The 20,510-nt window shown below is 53.3% G+C and overlaps 1 protein-coding gene across 5 annotated transcripts in view; it reads left to right on the top strand.

Moving 5' to 3' along the window:
- Positions 1 to 20,510, top strand: part of PC (pyruvate carboxylase) — a 248,923-nt gene that overhangs the window by 198,219 nt on the left and 30,194 nt on the right. For all 5 annotated transcript variants that reach the window (XM_032804324.2, XM_075073286.1, XM_032804323.2 and 2 more), the window contains one exon: positions 6,061 to 6,243. In XM_032804324.2, the coding sequence (XP_032660215.1) occupies positions 6,061 to 6,243 (183 nt within the window). The remainder of the gene's footprint in view (positions 1 to 6,060; positions 6,244 to 20,510) is intronic.

Below are 20,510 nucleotides of genomic sequence, written 5' to 3' on the forward strand. Positions count from 1 at the left end.
ATTCCCGCCCCTGACTTTAAACAATCCAGTTCTCTGATTGGTCCTCTGGTCAGGTGTTCGGTTACCCTTTTCAGGTAAAAGAAACTTAACCCTTACCTTACCTATCCATTTATGACAGGTCCCCTCAGCCCCACAACTGCAGCAATCCCTTCCCTTTGAAATTCACTTCCCCACAAGCCGTATATCTCTGCTTGGGTTGGGGAAGGCTGACTCACACGCAGAGCTGCCCTGCTAGGGTGGGGCTCCCACGGACCCCCGGAGCAACAGGGCTGGGAGTTCACATCCTATTGAGATACCCAGGGCAGCTCCCACCTCTCGGAGTGATGGGCTCAGGCTCTCTGCAGCCCCAGGCAGTGTTGCTGTGTCAGTTACATTCGGAGCAGCTTCGCCCCCTCTCAGAGTGATGGGCTCAGGCTCTCTGCAGATTCAGACAGTGTCACTGTGTCAGTTACATTCGGGGCAGCTTCCCCCCCTCTTGGAGTGATGGACTCAGGCCCTCTGTAGATTCAGGCAGTGTTGCTGTGTCAGTTACATTCGGGGCAGTTGCCCCATCTCAAAGCGATGGCCTCAGGCTCTCTGCTGATTCAGGCAGGCATCTCCTCATTGGGTACAGTCAGGTCCCATTTTCTAGCTTTTCTCCCCAAACTTTAGGGTAAAACACTGACTTCTTTAGAATGGAAGCTGCGGTTCTGGAGAATAGGTTCCCTCTTCAGTTTTAGCCTTGATTGTGCCTATGCACTAGAGGGCAGAGCTGAGGTTATGCATGTGTCTTAAAAGGATGCTACCAAGATTAATGCCCCATTGTGCTGGGCGCTGCATAGACACATAGTGTGAGACAGGAGCACACAGTGTGAATAGACAGAGGGTGGAAGGGGAAACAGGCACAGAGAGGTGAAGGGACTTGCCCAAGGTCACATGGCGAATCAGCTGTGGAGCTGGGAAGGGATCCCAGTCGTCCTGAGTGCCCAGGTCTATAGCTGGGAGCGGAGACTGTCACAGAGAGGGGAAGTGAAGTATCAAAGGTCACACAGCAGGTCAGCAGCAGAGCTTTGAACAGAACCCATTGTTTGGCGTCCCAGCCCCCCATGCTCCAACCACTACACCCCACTCTCCTCCCAGAGCTGGGGCAGAACCCAGGAGTCCTGACTCCTACTCCAGTGTCCTAACCTGGATCTCTCAGTCTCTCCTTTGACCTCCCGCACTGGCTGCATGTCTCAGGCGCACCAGAGTAGCCGAGAAAGACTCTAGCTGGCTCTTGGTGCCGTATGTCCAAAGCCACGTAGGGGTCGTGCAGCCTGGACCCTTTGGGAGGAGGCACGCTGCATCAGGCAAGGATGGCTCTGACTCACAGGTGCTCTCCTGAGCTGCAGAGAGCCCCAGGGCAGCTGTGTGAGGGCTGAGACAGCAGCTGGCTCCCGAGGAACATATGGCCCTGGAATGCCCATGGGCAGAGTCCCTCCTGCTCACATGGGATTAGCTAGCCCAAGGGCCAGCCCAGCTGGAGTGGATGAGTGTTCCTTACTCCTTGCACCACAGCACCCCCTACTGAGCCTCCCACAGCCTCCATCTCCCAGCCCAACGCATCAGCCTTGTGGCAGGCGTGTCGACTCAGATACCATCAGGGAGCCGCGAAGGAAAGCGAGCCAGGGCAGGTTGGCTACGGGAGCCCTCTTTTTGGCTCAACTCCCACCCCTCATGCTTGTCAGTCAAAGGACTGGTTCCCCGCAGGGCGTGGGTTTTAATAAGCACCGACGCTGTGAATATGTCTGCACAGAGACAGTGCCATTGAGGGGAGGGGAATTGCTGACATTCAGGGAAGAGACAGCCCCTGAGCTCTAGACCCCACTCCCCTCCCAGAGCTGGAGGATACAACCCAGGAGTCCTGGATCCCTGTTCAGCACTGTCTGCCACAAGGCCATCCTGCCTCTCACTGCTTGGTGTCACTGACCCCTCTCGCACAGCTGACTGGGGACCAGAGGAAGTTAATTATCTCTTCATTTTCTTGCTGAGAGAAATAATTGGCAGGGTGCTGGTGTGAGCCTGGCAGAGTAAATCTACCCCCCAGCCCTCCACACCACCCCCACCCCATGTACAGGCTGCAGGGAAGGTGAAAGACGCGGGAATGTCAGCCCTTCTCCTTCACCCGTGGCAGAATGCACTCCATGCAGGAGAGCTCCCAGTAACTACCTTGCTAGCACTGCAGGGACCAGGAGACAGGCAAGCCGCTGTGCAGGGATTTGTGGGTGGGTCTCCGTTCCCCTCTCACCAGGGCCCGCTCCAGGGGTTTTGCCGCCCCAAGCAGCCAAAAAAAAAAAAAGCCATGATCATGATCGCGATCTGCAGCAATTCAGCGGGAGGTCGTTTGCTCCAAGCGGGAGTGAGGGACCCTCCACCGAATTGCTGCTGAATACCTGAAAGTGCTGCCCTGCTCGGAGGTGGCCGCCCCAAGCACCTGCTTGCTAAGTTGGTGCCTGGAGCCGACCCTGCCTCTCACAACCACTGAGAAAGCTCAGAGGGTCCCTGCCAGAACTAGAATCTATATCTCAGGGATTTACTTATTCACCACACAGACAGCTGGGTCTTGAAAACCACGGGGACTAGAACAGAGAGGGCAGGACCTAGAAGGAGAGAGCAGGGCCTAGAACCCACGAGTCCTGCACGGAGAGAGCAGGGCCTAGAACCCGCGACCCCAGCACGGAGAGAGTGGGGCCTAGAACCCTCAATCCCTGCACGGAGAGAGCAGGGACTAGAAGCTGCAACCCCCACATGGAGAAAGCAGAGCCTAGAACCCACAACCCACCCATAGAGAGAGTGGGGCCTAGAACCCGCGACCCCTGCACAAAGAGAGCAGGGACTAGAACCCACGACCCCCGCACGGAGAGAGGAGGGACTAGAACCCGCAGCCCACACACAGAGAGAATGGGGCCTAGAACCCATAAACCACCAAAGGAGAGAGCTGGGCCTAGACCCCTTGTCCATTAGCCCCACAGCCACTTGAACACAAAGTGATCCCTTAGCCAGTGCAGTAAAAGGTCGTTTACTCACTTTGTTAGAGCAGGGATGGGAGCCAGAACTCCTGGATTTTATCCCCAATATTGGCAGTGGCGTGGGGTCTAGTGGGTGGAGCAAGTGGGACAGGGTGTCTGGACTCCTGCATTCTGTTCCCAGGGCAGTTCACCTGCTTGGAGCGATTGGCTTAGGCTCTCTGAAGACTCAGGCAGGCGTCAGTCACGAGTTCCAGCTTTTGTGCCCAACCAAAAGGGTTAGAAACACGTTTTATTTTTCAATGGAAGCTGCGATCTGCCACAGTTATGTCACTCCAGGAGCTGGCACTCTGAGCTCAGGCCAGCCTTGCACACGGCCCCGTGCTGCAGCCCACTGGGGAGAATTGGGAAGATCTCTCATAAGCTGCTGCAGTCAGAGCCAGAAGCCCTCCGGGAGCTAGACGTTTGCACTGCATCTGATTTAACTTTCACCCTGTGTCATCCCATGTCAGGTTGTTGTGATGGCAACCTGACAGCTGTCAATCACGGGCAGGGAGTGACAGGAGCCTGTCTGAAGTCTGGTTTGCACTTTAACCCCTTGGCTGCCAGCAGACTCTGCAGGCATCTCACCTTGGGTTATTGCATCAGTTTTAGAATCGGGGCTGGGGGAGGACGGAAGGGATCACAGTTCCAGGACTCCTGGGTTCTAGCCCCATCTTTGAGATCTAGCGGATAGAGCAGTGGGGGCTGGGAGTCCTGCTAACAGTGGAGCTAAATTAGTACAATAGACCTGCAATTGGACTGGATCCAGGGAAAGACCTTGGATCCCTTTCTGCGCACCCCTGACCCAGCCAGTCCCCCTCTGTAAGGTGTGGAAAGGCTCCTCCACTGTAGAAACAACCAAACAGCTTTAATCCTCCTCTGACAAGGAGCCCAATTAAGGAGCATTTGTAAGCAACCCCCCCAGTTTCATCCTTGTTTATTGTTCTGATTTATTAGCTTCATTAGCAGCAAAAGGGAGAGGCTGGAGGTTGCTGGGGCATGAATTATTCCAGCTGCTAGACATGCTGCCCCAGAATCCAAGGAGTTCCTATACAAAATCCCTCCTTTGCTTTGAAAAGGAGAAATCCCAAATACCCAACAAGTCATCTCACATCACCACAACTCATCCTGCACAATAGGGGCCCTGATCTTGATCGGGGTCTGCGCAGCACCCAGCACAATGGGGCCCTGATCTCGGTCGGGGTCTGCGCAGCACCCGGGAAAATGGGGCCCTGATCTCGGTTGGGGTCTGCACAGCGCCTGGCACAATGGGGCCCTGATCTCGGTCGGGGTCTGTGCAGCGCCTGGCATAACAGGGCAGTGGTGAGAAACATTTTCCTGGAGAACACCCAACCTTCTGGAATATTTCCATGAGAAAAAAATTGGATTTTCTGCAGGAATCTCAATATGAAAAATGCTTGGTTTTTTCCTTCCCCCTTCATATTTATTAAAAATCATTTTCCTTCTTTTTTTCCAATGAGGGGCAAATTAAAAGGGGGAGTGAACTCCTGTTTTACTTAGATTGGAAGCTCCTTGGGACAGGGACCATCTTTGTCCTGTGTCTCTACTGCACCTAGCACAGTCGGGGGGGGGGGGGGGGAGGGGTTGGATTTGGTCCATGGCATCACTGCAATACAAACTATAATATGAAGTCAAGGCGGCTGGAAAATGTTGTCCAAGCCTGAGCTTTCCTGCAGCAAAATGTCCATTTCAACCAAGCTTCATTTCTCAAGAAGAAAATTTCTTGTGTCAATAATATCTGCAGCTTTAATAAATTGTCCCTTCTAACCTCTCTTAAAATCACTACTAAAAAGAAAGACTCTGTCCCCCAATTCCCCACTTCCCTGCATCGCCCACCCTGGGAGCAGATTGGAGCCAGCACTCCCTGGAGGGAAAAGACCCAGTGTCCAATTCCCCACATCCCTGAGCTAGCCAATCCCTACACACTGGGGCCAAATCGGAGTCAGTGCCCCCTAGAAGGAAAAGGCCCCATATCATATTCCCCCTCACCCCACCCCTGTCTGATACAGACCCCATTTACCCCCCTGAGCCAGCCAGTTCCCCCAATCTAGGGCACAAGCCAGCAGTGACATGCTTTGGGGGATGGGGGGGGCCACTTCCCTGTTCTTCATAAGCTTTCATGAGCAACTGTTTCTGGAGACTGGGTTTGAAGGTTCAGTGATGTGATCCAGGCTGGCAAATGCTGTGGCTGTGCTGTGTGTGTCTAAAGGGGCACTGTCGGGTCGGCTTAGCTTCCGCCTGAGCCTGAGCATGATTGAAATGTCACCGTGCATATAGATCTGTGTTTTGTGTTTTTTTCATCCTCTCACTGTAAACAGTGTTTTCTTTGGCGGTCCCCAGGGGAATTTTTAGACTGAACCTTCTCCCAGCCTCAGACCAGGGCTTCAGACTAAAAAATGAAACTGACTAGAAATACAAATTGAACCTGACCAGTCTGGTTGCACTGCCCAAACTGAGCGTCAAAAAAGGCAACGAGCAGCATTGACAAAGGAAAGATCATTTGTTCTGATTGTTTATAATGCTGTAGCACCTGGAGGACCCCACTGAGCGCCTGGCAGAATGGGGGCACTGATCTCAATCGGAGTCTGTGCAGCGCCTGGCACAATGGGGGCCCTGATCTTAGTCAGGGTCTGTGCAGCGCCTGGTACAATGGGGCCCTGATCTCAGTTGGGGTCTGTGCAGCACCTGGCACACTGGAGGCCCTGATCTTGGTTGGGGTCTGTGCAGCGCCTAGTACAATGGGGACCTGATCTCGGTTGGGGTCTATGCAGCGCCTGCACAATGAGGACCGTCATCTCAGTCTGGGTCTGTGCAGCGCCGGGCATGGGGGGGATCCTGATCTCAGTTGGGGTCTGTGCAGCATCTAGCAATTGGGATCCCAGTTTCAGTGGGGTTTGTTCTACCCCGTCATAACACTGCCCCATCTGAATTGCTGCTACCATAGCATTTGTAATGAGAGAGCAGGATCAGAGCCATAACCTCATGCTTCTTTTCTCCTGTATCCCTCATGCAGGTTTTCCGAAGTGGTGAGGGCATGGGTATCCGTCTGGACAGCGCCTCCGCCTTCCAGGGGGCGGTCATCTCTCCTCACTATGATTCCTTGCTGGTCAAGGTGATTGCCCATGGGAAGGACCATCCCACGGCTGCCTCCAAGATGAGCCGAGCCCTGGCCGAGTTCCGCATCCGAGGTGTCAAGGTAGGAGAAGCTGAGCGATCCCTGATGAATTTCACAGGGCCTCTGCTGGGGACTGTGGGCAGTAGCCAGTAGGGAGTGTTCTGGTGTGGTGGAGGGACGGGGGTGGGGACGGGAGGGGGTTCTGCAGCCTCCAGTGGTAGCCAGAGGTACTACACCCATGGTGTGCAATTAGTGCTTCTGGCTTTGGGGATGTATTAATTTCATTTTCAGGATTTATTTTTATCAGTTTTTGAATTTTATGCAGCTGTCCAAAAAAATTTTCAGGGCTTCCTCTATGGATATACTGTGATGAGTAATGTATATTGTGTAAACTACTCATTACAGTAGAATATACAGTGATGGGTAATCACCATGTAATATTCCCTAGTGCACTTTAAGGTAGTACTGTTTCAAACTGCACTACTTTAAAGCACCACTTGGGAACCTTTCGTGCACACTAGCAGGGTCTACACGGACCAATTAATGCGCGAGACAATAGTTCTTTTTAGAAATTACCTCCCCGTAGTCTGTATTAACTGCTCTGTGTAGACAAGCCCTTAGATACAAGTAACCATTTCTGGTGATTTTCCAGTGTTTATTGGATAAACACTGATTTCTCTCCCTCTTTTTTTTCCTTTTCTTTTGTATCGTGGTGTTTTATTGATGTTTAAACCTAAAATCTGAAGGCCTTATATGTAAAAATGCATCCCCCAGTGGTGGCAGATGGTACTGCACCCTGCAGTGGTCAATGCCACCCCTGATGGTAGCAGGAAGTAATGCACCCTGCAGTACTTAATCAACCCTCAAGCTCTGGCTGGAAGTAACTATGCATCCCCCAGTGGTGGCAGGAGGTACTACACCCTACATGCCCTGATTGTAGCCGGAGGTATTACACGCTGCAGTAGAGTGAGGCAGAGCTGAATCAGCCCCATTCCTGCCTGTGTTCCCTGACCCGATCCTCTTCCCTCCCGCTGCATACAGACCATGTGCTTCAGAATCTCCCCTGGTGGCATCTGGGTATAAGGCCACCTCTGGGTGGTAGAGGCGGACAAGGTCCCCAATGCTGGCAAGAGGTTCTGCACCCTGCATTCCAGCCAAACAATGCAGCCCGCAGTGGCAGTAGGAATCACTGCACTTTCAAGCTCTCCCTCACCCCCCCCCCACATCAATTGTGATATTAGTGGCGGGTCAGAGGCGGCCCTGCACTGCCTGTCAGTCAGACAATCCCTCCCTCGGGCTTGGTGTGGGCTAGTTCCAGCGCTGCTTGTTCTGATAGGATAGCAGCATATGATGCTGGTCATGGTGGTGTTCAGGAGAGCCAGCTGGTGGCCTTCTGTTCGGTGTGCAGAGGGAGAGGGGCCATTGCTCAGGTATCGGCTGGAGGGGCAGGGCAGCACCGCAGAGCCGGAGGTTTGCTGTGATTACAGGGGTGGTGTCCCTGGGGGGATGTCTTCATTAGTTTAGGCTGTCAACAGGTTGGCATTACCTACATAAAAGCCAGCGGCCCTCACCCCATCTCCATCATGCCTAAGGAGAGGGGCCTGAATTAACTCTGACCTTTGGGCTGATCCTGTATTTGGATCCTGACCCCACCCTCTGGAGCGGGATTGGGACCCCAGAATGGTGGAGGATCAGCCCTCATTGAGTATGGTTTTATTCAGATGTTGGTGTGGGGCTCTCTTCCTGTTTATGGGGCATCTAATAGGGGGATGAATAAAGGTGCCTCCCTCTTGGTCAGTTACCTCATTGCTGTCTCCTGCCCCCTGTGGCTGGAGAGCATTAGTCCTGGGTATTTAGGGCAACAGCCCCGTTCTTTCAATGATGTTTGGACTCAGGGCCTGGAAGGTGGGGGGCGGGAGTGGAGAACGGAGTGCAGACAAGCCATCTAAGGCCTGGTCTACACTACGCTATTAAACCGATTTTAACAACGTTAAATCGATTTAACACTGCACCCGTCCACACTACACTGCTCTTTATATCGATTTAAAGGGCTCTTTAAATCGATTTCTGTACTCCTACAAAACGAGAGGAGTAACGCTAAAATCGATATTACTATATCGGATTAGGGTTAGTGTGGACGCAAATCGACGTTATTGGCCTCATTATTTTACAGTAGCTACCCACAGTGCACCGCTCCAGAAATCGACGCTAGCCTCGGACCATGGACGCACACCACCGAATTAATGTGCCTAGTGTGGACGCGCACAATCGACTTTATAATATCTGTTTTATAAGATCGGTTTAAGCTAATTCGAATTTATCCTGTAGTGTAGACATAGCCTAAGTGGGCATGTCCAGTCTGATTGCTCCATTGCACTGCTGGAGGATCCATTCCCTCGCGTGCTCTCTAATTAGCCTCTTTGCTCCTTGGGATCCCTGTTGTATCAGAGCATGGGTCTGGTGGGAGAGCCATCCACCCCCATGGGGTGTGTGCATACCACCAGCTGCACACGAGCTCCCAGTGCAACACGGGGCTAAGAGATCTCATGGGATGCTGGGGTGGGGGGTGAGCAGGGGGATACCAAATGCGACCAGGGAGGGAATATAGCCTCTGTAGAGAGCCCAGTGGGTCACTCCAGGTTGGTGCTGGGAGGGAAGCAGAATCCAACCCAACGTATCAGAGAGGCACAAAATGCTTGTGTCAGTTTGACTGAATGAAGCATGTTGTGGGGGGGGACTGTACCCGTTGATGTATTAACAGGGGACTCTCACGAAGGATCAGGGAAGTATTATTATCTCTGTATGTGGCAGTGGTGCGACCGCTGCTGGAATCCTGCGTCCAGCTCTGGTGCCCACAGTTCAACAAGGAGGTTGATCAATTAGAGAGGGGTCAGGGAAGAGTGAGAATGACTAAAGGGTTGGAAAATGTCCCTTAGAATGAGAGACTCCATCTGCTTGGCGTAACAAAGAGAGGGTTAAGGGGTGACTTGTCCCAGTCTGCATGGGGAACAAATATTTGAGACCGGGCTCTTCAGTCTAGCAGGCGAAGGTCTAACAAGAACCAGTGGCTGGAAGTTGAAGCTGGACAAATTCAGACTGAAACAAAGGCCCAGATTTTCACCACTGAGGGGAATTAACCATGAGAAGAACTTCCCAAGGGCTGGTGTGGATTTGCCATCGCTGGCAGTGTTTAAATCAAGATGGGATGTATTTCAAAAAGCTCTGCTCTAGTTCAGCCAGGAATTAATTCAGGGCAGGCGTGTGGCCTATGTTAGGCAGGAGATCAGCTGATCACAGTCGTCCCTTCTGGCCTGCTGGTCTATGAATCCTGGGAGTAGAGGCTCCAGAAAGTGGTCCTGGTGGAACCCAGCTGACCCAGTTGTGATGCTCCCAGTGTGATGTGGCGCTGAGGCTGGACACAATCCTGGGGCGAATCGGCAGGGAAGTGGCATCACGTCTGTATGCAGCATCAGTGACTGGGACGCTGCATCCAGCTCGGGGGTGCGCACTTCAAAACATCGCAGAGAAAGAGCCACAAGATCAAGCCAAGGAGTGGAAAACCCTGCGACAAGGCAGAAACCTGGTTCTATTCCCAGTTCTGCCTCTAATTCAGTGTGAGCCTGGGTACGTCCCTTCAACTCTCTGTGCTCCAGTTTCCCCTCCCATACTTTTTCTGTTCTCCACAGAGGACGTCTAGTGGGTTAAAGCAAGGGAGACTGGGAGCTAGGGCTCCTGGATTCTATTCCTAGTTTAAGGAGGGAGCAAGGCCTAGCTCGGGGTTCCCATTGCATCAGGCACTGCACAGACACACAGTGAGAGACAGTCCCTGTCCCGAGGAGCTCACAGTCTGACCAGGCAAAGGGACAGGTGGAGATACAGGCACAAAGCAGGAAAGGGACTTGCCCAAACAGCATGTCAGTGGCAGAGCCAGGAATAGAACCCAGGGGTTCTGAGTGCACTTCCCACTAGCCCATGCTGTCTCTCAATACACTCGTTTGATCCACATCACCTCTGGGATGGTTTATACCCATTTTACACACACTGGGAAACTGAGGCACACAGAGGAGACGAGATTTGCCCAAGTTCACTAGCAGAGCTTCCCCCCAGGTCTAACTGACTGGATCCCAAACCCCACACAAGGCCATGGACAGAACGTAGGAGTCCTGACTCCCAGCCTTCAACCCAGCTCTAACCAACTGGACCCCATTCCCCTCACAGGGTCAGGGACAGAACCTAGGAGTCCTGATGTCCAACCACTAGACCTTGCTTCCTCTAGCTCAGGCTCAGCCGTCTTCAGCAGCCCACTCTGTGTCCCCGAGACATCACGCTGGGAAGCTGGCGGGGGGGGACTGATCTCACAGGGATGATACACGTGTGCCCCCTTGCCTTGGCAGAAAAGCATGAGTCAGGCAGGCATGTTGGTGGGGGGGAGGGGGGAAAATTGAGATCTTTGTATTGAAAGATCCCTCCAGGGCAGAGAAACATCGTCCCCATGTGCCAGCTCTGCTTGAGAGAGAAATCTGTGCCCAGCACCAGGAAACCTGTCAGATCAGTGCTGGAGAAGGGGCTAGGTTGATGCCAGGCAGTGGTACGGGGGGGGAGGGGGCATGGGCTGCACCCCTGTGTGGGATTGATGTAACAACTGTTGAACTCTCCTTTACTCACACTTGCCCCCATCAGTTCCTCTAGGAAGCAGAGACTTTATTCCCCTGAGCAGTGGCGGGTTGATGTACCGGTCAGGCTAGGGGACTGGTGGTCCCTGCTCAGACTGGGCCTTGGAGAGGTCATAGGCCATGACAGCACCTCCCAGCCCTGCCCTCCCATCTCTTTTGCCATGACCCCACCCTTCTTCCATGGCCCTGTGCCATGACTCTGCCCCACCCCTGTGACAAAATCCCTCCTTCAGTCAGCCCCCTCTCAGTGCCAAGCCCCCAGCCGTCCAGTGCCCACTGACACTGCTGCTTGATGGGCAACTGGGATGGAGGAGAGGAGGGAAAAATGCATCTCCATGTGCAGTCAAGATATGGAAAGCACCCAAGCTCTGTTGCTGGGTTCTGGCCCTGGCCTTGAGGAAATCCCTGCACCTCACTTTCCCCTCCCACCCTTTGTCGCATTGTGAGCTCTCTGGGACAGGACCTGTCTGTTGGACCAGTGTGTGTATGACGCCAGGTCTGGGGGGCTCCAGTCTAGGACCCAGGCAGTGCCCTAATAATGGAAGCCAGAGATCTGTGATCATCCAAACAGGAACTTAACTAACACATTGCCAATGGGTTTTACGCTGTTGCCCATCACGCTAGTATCTGGTCTAGTGTTTGTAGCAATGTTTCAGGATTCAGGTAGGGTTTTAACCGCTCGGTTGCATTCCTGTTCATTTATGTTGCCGTGCGGCAGGGCCTTTAAATAAACAACTCCTTGGTGTTCCAGTGCCATATCGCTCAGTTCTGGGAATTCAGTTTTTATAGGAGCTTGGCTTAATAAGTCTTTCTGTCTGCATATGAGCTGAGAATATATTGCACCGTAGCTGGCACGATGGGGTCAGTCAGTGGGGGATTTGATCTTAATTATATGCCCTTGACTCAGCTGGGGGGAAAGAGATTCCAGGGGCCTGTAAAGGAAAATGGAGCAGGATTTTCGCTACATGGGAATGATCCACAGATACATTAAAGAAAAGGCTGGCACGAGAAGAGCCTGGATTTGGCAAAGGGTTATTTTGCTGTCCCCAGGTGGTGGATGGGAGTCTTGAGAGACTGAGAGAAATCACAGGCTTGGAAAGTGAAAAGGGAGCTAAATGTTCCAGACGTGGGGCTAGCCGGATTGAAGGAGGACTTGGGGAGGCAGCATAGGTTAGGGCAGGAGTGTGGGAGCCAGGAGTCCTGGGTTCTGTTCCTGCCACTGGAAGGAGGGTGGTGATTAGTGCAGTGGGGTGGGAGGTCAGAACTCCTGGATTCTATTCCCAGCACCAGGAGAGTGGTCTAGTGGTTTGAGCTGGGAAGGGCCAGGAATCAGGCCTCCTGGCTGTACCACTGACCTGCTGTATCACCTTGGGCAAGTCCCTTCCCCCTCTGTGCCTCAGTCCCCCCCCACACACACACACTATTTGTCTGTTCAGACTGTGAGCTCTGTGGGTCAGAGACTGCCTCACACTGTGTGTCTGGGCAGGGCCCAGTACAATGAGAGCGCTGATGCTGGTGGGGATCCATGCAGCGCCTGATCTCAGGCAGGCTCTCCAGATGCTATTAACATAATTGTAAGAGGAGAGATCATGTTGTCCCATGTGTCTGGCCTGCTCAGGGGACTCTGGGGGCTGTTCCGAGCCAGGAAGATTGTGTTGATGCTTTGTGGCAAGGCGCAGTATTTACACATGTTGCTCTGACAGCTTGTTAATTTCTCCCTCTTGCCTGGTCGCATCTGCTTAGGATTCTAGTGTGACTGGGGACACCGTGTGAATATTCAGTGCCCATTTCAGCTTTGGATAAATCCTTAGCGAAAACGTTCCCCTGAGAAATCAACCTTTTCCCTTCCCCCCAGCTAGAGAGATGCCGTTCTAGGCCCCCTGCCCCCACGTCCCGCAGCTGACCCTGCTGTTCCAGAGGAAATAGCAGGTGCTTTCTGCTTTGTGGAATTCCATCCTTTTCCCCCTGGAAAGAGCCCAGAGTCCTCCTGGGTTTCTTAGGCAGTGTCAGGCTGCGAAGTGTTGAGGTCCTAGCGTGTAGGGACTGGACTGGAGCTCAGGACCCCCTGGTTTCTATTCTCAGCTGCAGGAGGAGAGAGAGCCACTAGACTTCACTCCCTTCCCAGAGCTAAGAATGGGACCCAGGAGTCCTGACAGTTCTCACTACTCTAACGTGCTAGATCTCACTCCCCTCCCAGAGCTGGGGCTAGAACCCAGGTATCCGAACCTCCACTGTGCTCCACCCTGTGCTGTAACCATTAGATACCCCCACACACTCCCATCCCCAAGAATAGAACCCAGAAATCCTGACAATGCCCCCCTGTGCTAATGTATCAGAGCTCACATCCCTTCCCTACTTGGGAATGGAACCCAGGAGCCCTGGCTCCCAGCCCTCCCTCTGCTCTAACCACTAGCCCCCACTCCCTTCCCAAAGCTGGGAACAGAACCCCCAAGTCCTGACTTCTGATCCACTAGACCGCATTTCCCCCAAGCTCCCTGGCGCATCTCTCGTATTTTGAACCCCTGGGGGTCAGTGAGCTCAGTTTATAACTAGCAGAAGGCAGCCAGCAGCCTGGCTCTGAAAAAAGAGGGATCCAGACACTGCGTCAGCTCCCTGGCAAGCTTATAGCACCCGCCTGTACCCCCAGGCCATGTTGATATCATGGGGGCAGGGGGATCCGTCACTGGCAGGATAGGATAGGGAGGAAGGGGTTACGCTGCACCCAGGACTTCTGTGCCTCCAGCCTCAATTACCATGTCCCCTCCCTAAAGACACCAGCTCAGGATTCCACCCCCCACCCACCACCTGGGGTTAAGAGGTCTGAGATGCCAGAAGGAACTTGCCCCATCTACTGCCCGCAGCTGGGCAAATTTGGCAGTGCTGTCCGGCTCCCCGTTCCCCCTCCACAAGCCGTGGCAGCAGTGGGCTCCTCAGAACAGCCCTCCTCTCCACCCCTGGGCCTGCTGCCTCCAGAGCACAGCCTCCACTGCAGTGATACACATTTCCCAGGCCCTGGCAAGGGCCCAAATGGCACAGGGGTCAATAGCCTGGCCCAGCTCCCGTAGCTTCCAGGCAAAAGAGTTAGGGGGCGGGGAGGGGCGGGAGAGCATCAGCTGAAGTGTGCTCTGCATGCCAGGCTCTGCTGTTGATCTAGGCAGCAATAAAGGCAGGAGAGGAGGGCGCAGAAAGCCGGGCACGGCTGGCAGCTTTGCTGAGCAGTGGACATGGGGACTAGGCTGCAGTAGGTTTCCTCTGGCATCTCAGAGCCCTTAACCCCCTTTAAGGCGGGACAGGGCCCAGGCAAGCAGCCCTGGGTCACCTTGACAATCTTAATTGGGAGGCAGGATTGGCTAATGGATGGGGACTGCAGCACACCCCAGGTTCTCTTCCTAGCTCTGGGAGGGGGTAAGGTCTAGTGGGCTAAACCAGGGGGTCGGGGTCAGGATTCCTGGGTTCTTTTCCCAGCTTTGGGAGAGGATTGTCATCTAGTAATTGGTGGGGGGTTAAGTTATTTATTCTAGCAGGGCCTCAGTTTCCCAGTCTTTATATTGGGGGTAACATCAACCTCCCAGGGGTGTTGTGACAATAAATACATTGCGGTTACGAGCTGCCCAGATGCTGTAATGAAGGGGCTGAATAAGGACGACAGATAGATAGATTAGGGTAGGTTGGCTGACTGACTGATTCGGGTGGGAGGGAAAACAGGCACCAAGAGGGACAGAAACTTGCCCAAGGTCAGTGGGAGAGGCCAGAATAGCTCCCAGGTGCCCTGAGTCTCGATGTGCTGCTCTATCTACTAGCCCACACTGCCTGCTTTAAAAGTATGATCGAGAGCCAGGACACCCACCTGGCGCCCTTGCCACAGACACCTTGCTAGAGAGCACAGACACACACACACCCCGGTAGTGAGATCTCTAAGACACACGCCTCCACCTGGCTAGAGATTGCTCACACCTCCCCTCCCTCTGCTCCATAACTCACCCTTCTCCTCTCCCCTACAGCCCGTGCCGTTCGTATTGTTTGTTCAGTCCATGCGCTGGCACGTTCCCCGATCCGTCTTCGTCACTGCTCGGTTGGCTGGCACCATCTGGCCTGTTAGCACTAAATTACCCCTCCTCATATACCAATATGTTTTAGTTCGGGGCCGTCCCGACCCGTGCGCCCAGTGATTTATCTCTGTCTCACTTTACAGGCAGTTCGCAATCTGGCCGTGCCGTAGTGACTGCTTTGCCCAGGTGGGTACATAGGGTGGCACTGGCAACTGGGCCTGTCCCCAGAACAGCAAGGGGAGACAGACTCCTCTCTGTACCCATTAAAGCCCACACCTGGCTTTCTTGTATCTTCTGAACCTCTCTAGCTTAGGAACTAGACTTCCATAAGGGAACAGGATGGGTTGAGTGAAAGGTACCGTGGTCCACTGGGAGTCGGGATTCCAGGGTTCCATTCCTGGTGCTGCCTGACCTGTCAGACCTTGGCTAAGTCTTGTCCCCACTCTGTGCCTCAGTTTCCCTTCCTAAACTTTGTTTAGCTATTCAGGACAGGAATTGCCTTTCACTATGTGTCTGTGCAGCACCTGGCACAGCGAGGGCCTCAAGCTCGGTCGAGGTCTGTACAGCACTTGGCCGAAAGCTCATTGCAGATGACCAGAGATACACAGCCCTTGACCCCCTGTGGTCATAAAAACATACCAGGGCATTTTCCCTACCACTTGATGATTTTGGTAGTGCCTAGAGGCTCCCACTGAGATCAGGAGTCCCAGGTGCTGCACAGACCCTGACTGAGATTGAGGCCCCCATGCTGCACTGGCATAGTCACTGTCCTTGCCCCCAAGAATGTATATTCTAGACAGACATGGGGCAGGAGGAGAAACAGAGGCACAAGGTCAATGGCAGAGCTAGGACTAGAACTCAGGTCGATTGCTCAATGCCTGCGGCTCAACCTAGTGACTCACTCTTCCTCTTCATAGCCCTTGTTGACTTTGCAGGCTGGAGTCCTGACAGCTAGTATTCTGAGGCAGTCAGCAGGTGGTGCTGCTGCACATTGTCTCACAAGTTCCCAGCCTGCCAGCAGGTTCCAGTCTTTGAACAAATGCCACATTGTTGTTAGTTTGATGGTGCTTTTCCTTCTTGTGGGGAGCTATTGCAAGCAGTTGGAGAGTTTGCTCCCTGCTTGAATCCCCTTAATGAGGCTCAGTCGATCCCTGGGAGTCAGGCACTGGTGTGTGGGCAGAAATATCTGAGAGAAGGGATCGTTCGTGCCACGTGCAACCACTTCTGTCCCAGGACTGCTGTGTATAGTCTAAATAAACTCACAACACTAACCATGTTCCCGCAAACTCCGCTGATTGCTCCTTCAATGGGAAACTGACCTGCAGATCCTCTAAATGTGCTACTGCTTGGCTGTGAGGGTGCGAGATGATCTCTGGTATTTCTCTATGTTTTGATGGAAGCAAGGATCAGAGCCCCATTATGCCAGGCACTGCACTGATCTGAGTCCACTCCTGACTAATGGCAGCCCATGCTGTCTACAAGCTCAGAAGAGCCCCCTGTTTTACCGCCCCCCAATCAGATGACCATGCAAAGCAAGGTGTAAAATTGGAACATGATGTAGCTCAGGGCAAGCAGTTATGAGAGAGATTTGGTGATGGCTGAGACCCACATGGAGTGGATGGAATTGATTTTTAGTCACTATATCTCTGAGCCATCTGGTCCTCTGACCTGGATCCAGATAAGAGGGAGCACCTTCTAGAGGGGAGAGGCCTTGTGCCTCATTCCCTACCTCCTGAGCCAGCCAGTTCCCCTGCCCTGGGGTTGGAACAGAGCCAATGACCCCTAGCGGGGGAAGGCCCCATATCCCATTTCCTGTCCCCACTTAACATCACAGCTCTCTTACCCTCTGCCTCTATTTCTGCCTGTCTCCCCCTCTCCTTCAAAGCCAAGGAGTGCTCTGAAGCCATAAGGGATCTCAGCTATTGAATCTGACAGCTACTGTCAGGCTGCCTACAATCTGCAGTCACTTCCCCTGTAGATATACAACCCAGGGCATTGATGGCCTGCAGAGGGGATCCCAGTGCCTGACGCCCCATGATCAGCCATGAATTACAGCCACGAGTTGCTAGCGCATCTTGTTTCCAGCCCATAATTCACCTGAGGCACCTGCCAGCAGCATCAGTGGCAGGGGGATTCCAGTCATGTGTCAGATCTAGCTGGGATTGCTCTGATGTATCGTTTGGATTGCAGACGTGACATGGACCAGGGCCCCCGTATGCCAGGGGCTGTACAAACACAGAAAGATGGCCCCTACCCTAATGAACTTCCAATCTAAGGCAAAGACAAGAGGCGCCTGGTGGATACAGACAGACAGGGGAGCCCAAGGAAGCAATGGCCCAGCACTGGGCAGCAGGACAGACAGCGATCTCTGCACACCAGCAGCCTAACTGCTAATTGTTTGTAGGCATCACGGCACAGGAGAGTTTGAAGGAGGCCAGGGAGGCCATTTGCAGCTCCTCCCAAGTGTGTAGAGCAGCCTGGGCAAAAGCACAAAGGGGCTTGATTGTAAATCAAGTGGGTGATGGAAACCGGCACCTTGGGCTGATCGGAGGTGGGAGCTGACATATCAGGAGTAAATGAGAGCTGATGGGTTGGGTGGGGATTGGCCCCTTGAAAGGGAAGACCAGTGGGTTATGTTTGGGGTGATGGAGAAGGGGGAGCAGTGGAGGGATAGGGACAGTCTCAAAGCGATGGGCTGGGAGGATGATCTCTGCTGAATGGATGAGAGCAAGGCAAGTTGGGAACAGCAGGGGTGTTGCAGTAACCGAGATACAAGATAAGGAAAGTTCCCATCAGTCCCTGTCCTCCAGCCAGAAAGCAGCTCCACCCCATTCCAGCTCCCTTCTGGGCTCTTTTCCCTGGCACAAGCATGCATGCAAACACACACACACATACGCTTGTTTCAGTCACCTGAGAACACCCCAGGGCCCAGTGTAACTTGGAAAACATTGGAGCTAGGAGCAAATAGGGGTGGAGATCCCAGCAGCATGGAGCTCTAGTAAATGCCCAAGTCATCGGGTATTAAGATCACGTCATTCTGAGTCCCTTCATGTCTCATCTTCCAGTTTAAGGGTCTGCTTGACTCACAATCCCCAAACTACTGGCAGGATTGAATCTGCTTATCCTGGAACACTAGGCACACAGCATGCCCCCTGGATGATTATTCCAGTGGCACCTAAAGGCCCCAGCCAAGACGGGGCTCCTGTTCTGCCAGGTACCGCACAGTGGGAAATAGTCCCTGCTTCAAAGAGCTCACTGTCTAAATAGACAACGGGTGGGAAAGGAAACTGAGGCACTAATAGGGGAAGTGACTTGCCCAAGGTCGCTGGCAGAGCTGGGAATAGAACCCCGGTGTCCTGACTCCCAGTCTAATGCTTTATCTACTAGATCGCACGCCTTCTCTCATACGTAGCCTTTCTGGCTCAGTAATTCTAGATCATATTATTCTAAGAGCAGCCATGGCTGATCCTGGTGGATTACGTGGTACTTCCTTCCTCCTCTTTATTCTGCAGTTAGTTATCACGAAGGTGCTTCCTTTCTCCCAGGAAGCAAACAGGACAGAGAGATATTCCCCAGGCCAGGGGAGTGAGGGGGCTTTAGAGAGTGGGCAGTTTGGCCTCCGATATTATCAGCCACATCAGCCAGGGCTGGGTGTTAATAATTCTTCCTGACTGGTCCTGGGCTGGGCAGCAGAGGGGGAAGGCAAATTGGTTGGGCACCTCGGAGTGAACTGCTAGTGAAGTTCTAACCCAGATCCACACAGCTGGGAATTAGACTTACAGGGAGGATTTGCCAAGGGAGCAGGGTGTGAACAGATCAGTAGGAGATGCTCTCCTGTCACAGTCAGTGCTCTCCCCACTGCCCTAGTGTGGCACCAGGGGGCGCTGTGCTTCAGGGAGCAGGGTGGGGGCTCAGTAGGGGGTGCTCTCCCCTTGCAGGGAGTGCTGACCCTGATGCCCCAGGGTAAAGCTAGGGGGCGCTGGGCTGCATTTCAGGTAAGATATAAATTGAAGTTTTGCCCAGTTGTGGTTATTAATGATCCTTTAGGATTTTTCAAAGTGTTTGGGCTGTAAACCCAGGTGTCCAAGCCAGATTCCCACTCTGCCTCTCTAAATCCTCAGTGCATTTTCGGCTAGACAAAGGACTCTGCTTCACTTCCTAGGCTAAATTATTGTGTCACAATAAAACAGCCTTTCACCCCACCCCAGAGGCAGCTGCATCTCAGACCAGGCAAGGGATCCCTGTAGAACAGCCTCCATGCCCCACCCCAGAGGTGACTGCATCTCAGTTCTGGGCGAGGGATTCTTGGGTAAACAGTTTCTGTTCCCAGCCCGAGTTCTATCCCCAGCTCTGGCAGGGAAGTGTGGTCTAGTGGTTAGAGGGGCTGAAGTCAGGACTCCTGGGTTCTAGCTATGATTCTGGTAGGGTTATGGGGTCTGATCTTCTGAGCCAGAAGCTGGGTTATATCTGTGCTGAGAGTGGTGTCTAGGGGTTAGAGCAAGAAGGGCTGAAAATCAGGATTGCTGGGCTCTGTTCTTGGTTTTGGGAGGGGAAGGAGGGGCCAGTAAGAGCAGGCAGGTAGAGGTCTGTGAGCAAGGACTCCTGGGTTCTGTCCCCAGCTCTGGGGGGGAAGTGGGGTCTAGTCGTCAGAGCAGGAGGCTGGGCATCAGGCCTCCTGGGGTCTGTCCCCAGCTGTGGGAGGGAAGTGGGATCTGGTGGTTGGTGTACACGTTGTCCCAGCTGTCTAAACACTGTAGGCAGCTTTTCTCCCCTTTCAATATCTATCCCTTATCCCTGAGGAGCCACCTTAGAGATCCAAACTGGCAGTGAATGAAATCCAACCCTCCTTGACCCCCAACAGCAGCCTCTTCCCTGGGGGCAGTGCAGGAGGGGCTGAACTGTCCGGCAGCAAAGTTAATTAAAACCCAGCCTTTCCCAAAGACCACCTCATTAAACCATGCCATGGGGAGGAGGGCTTAGCCAGGGTGCTTCATTAGAGTGGGCTAATTGGACCTGGAGGGACAGCTAACCGAGGCACTGCAGAGCTGGGGGTGAAGAAGGGGGTAGGGCTGGCACCCCCGGCCCCAAAGGATTCTGGGATCAGCTCCTAGGCATGGCCGATTTGGGGTTCCCAGCCCCACCACCCGAGGGGTGAACTGAGGCTCCGTGCTCCTCTTGGAGTTGAAAGAACTGATATAAGCAAAAGTCACTGAGTAACATGGGGGAATGGCTGGGGGTGAGTCTCAAGGCTGGAATATCTCAGAGGTTGAGCTGGCTGGATTATCAGAATCCTCAAATCCTACTCTAACCACTAGACACCACTTCCCTCTTAGAGCTGGGGATAGAATCCAGGACTCTTGGCTTCCAGCCTCCTGCTGTAATCACTAGCCACCACTCTCATCCCAGAATCATGGAACAGTCCTTTCTGGCCTTGAAATCAGTGACTCAAGCTGGAGAGGCAGTGTGGGTAGAGCAGAGGGAGCTGAGATTCGGGACTCCTGGGTTCTATCCCAGCTCAGAGAGAGGAGTGCGGCTAGGGGTTAGAGATGGTGAGTTGTGGGGCTCTGGGAGTCAAGACTCATTGTCTTATATTCCCAGATCTGGCCTGGTGGGTGATCTTGGTCAA

This window comes from Chelonoidis abingdonii, chromosome 17, assembly GCF_003597395.2.
Source record: "Chelonoidis abingdonii isolate Lonesome George chromosome 17, CheloAbing_2.0, whole genome shotgun sequence".
NCBI classification, from domain to species: domain Eukaryota; kingdom Metazoa; phylum Chordata; order Testudines; family Testudinidae; genus Chelonoidis; species Chelonoidis abingdonii.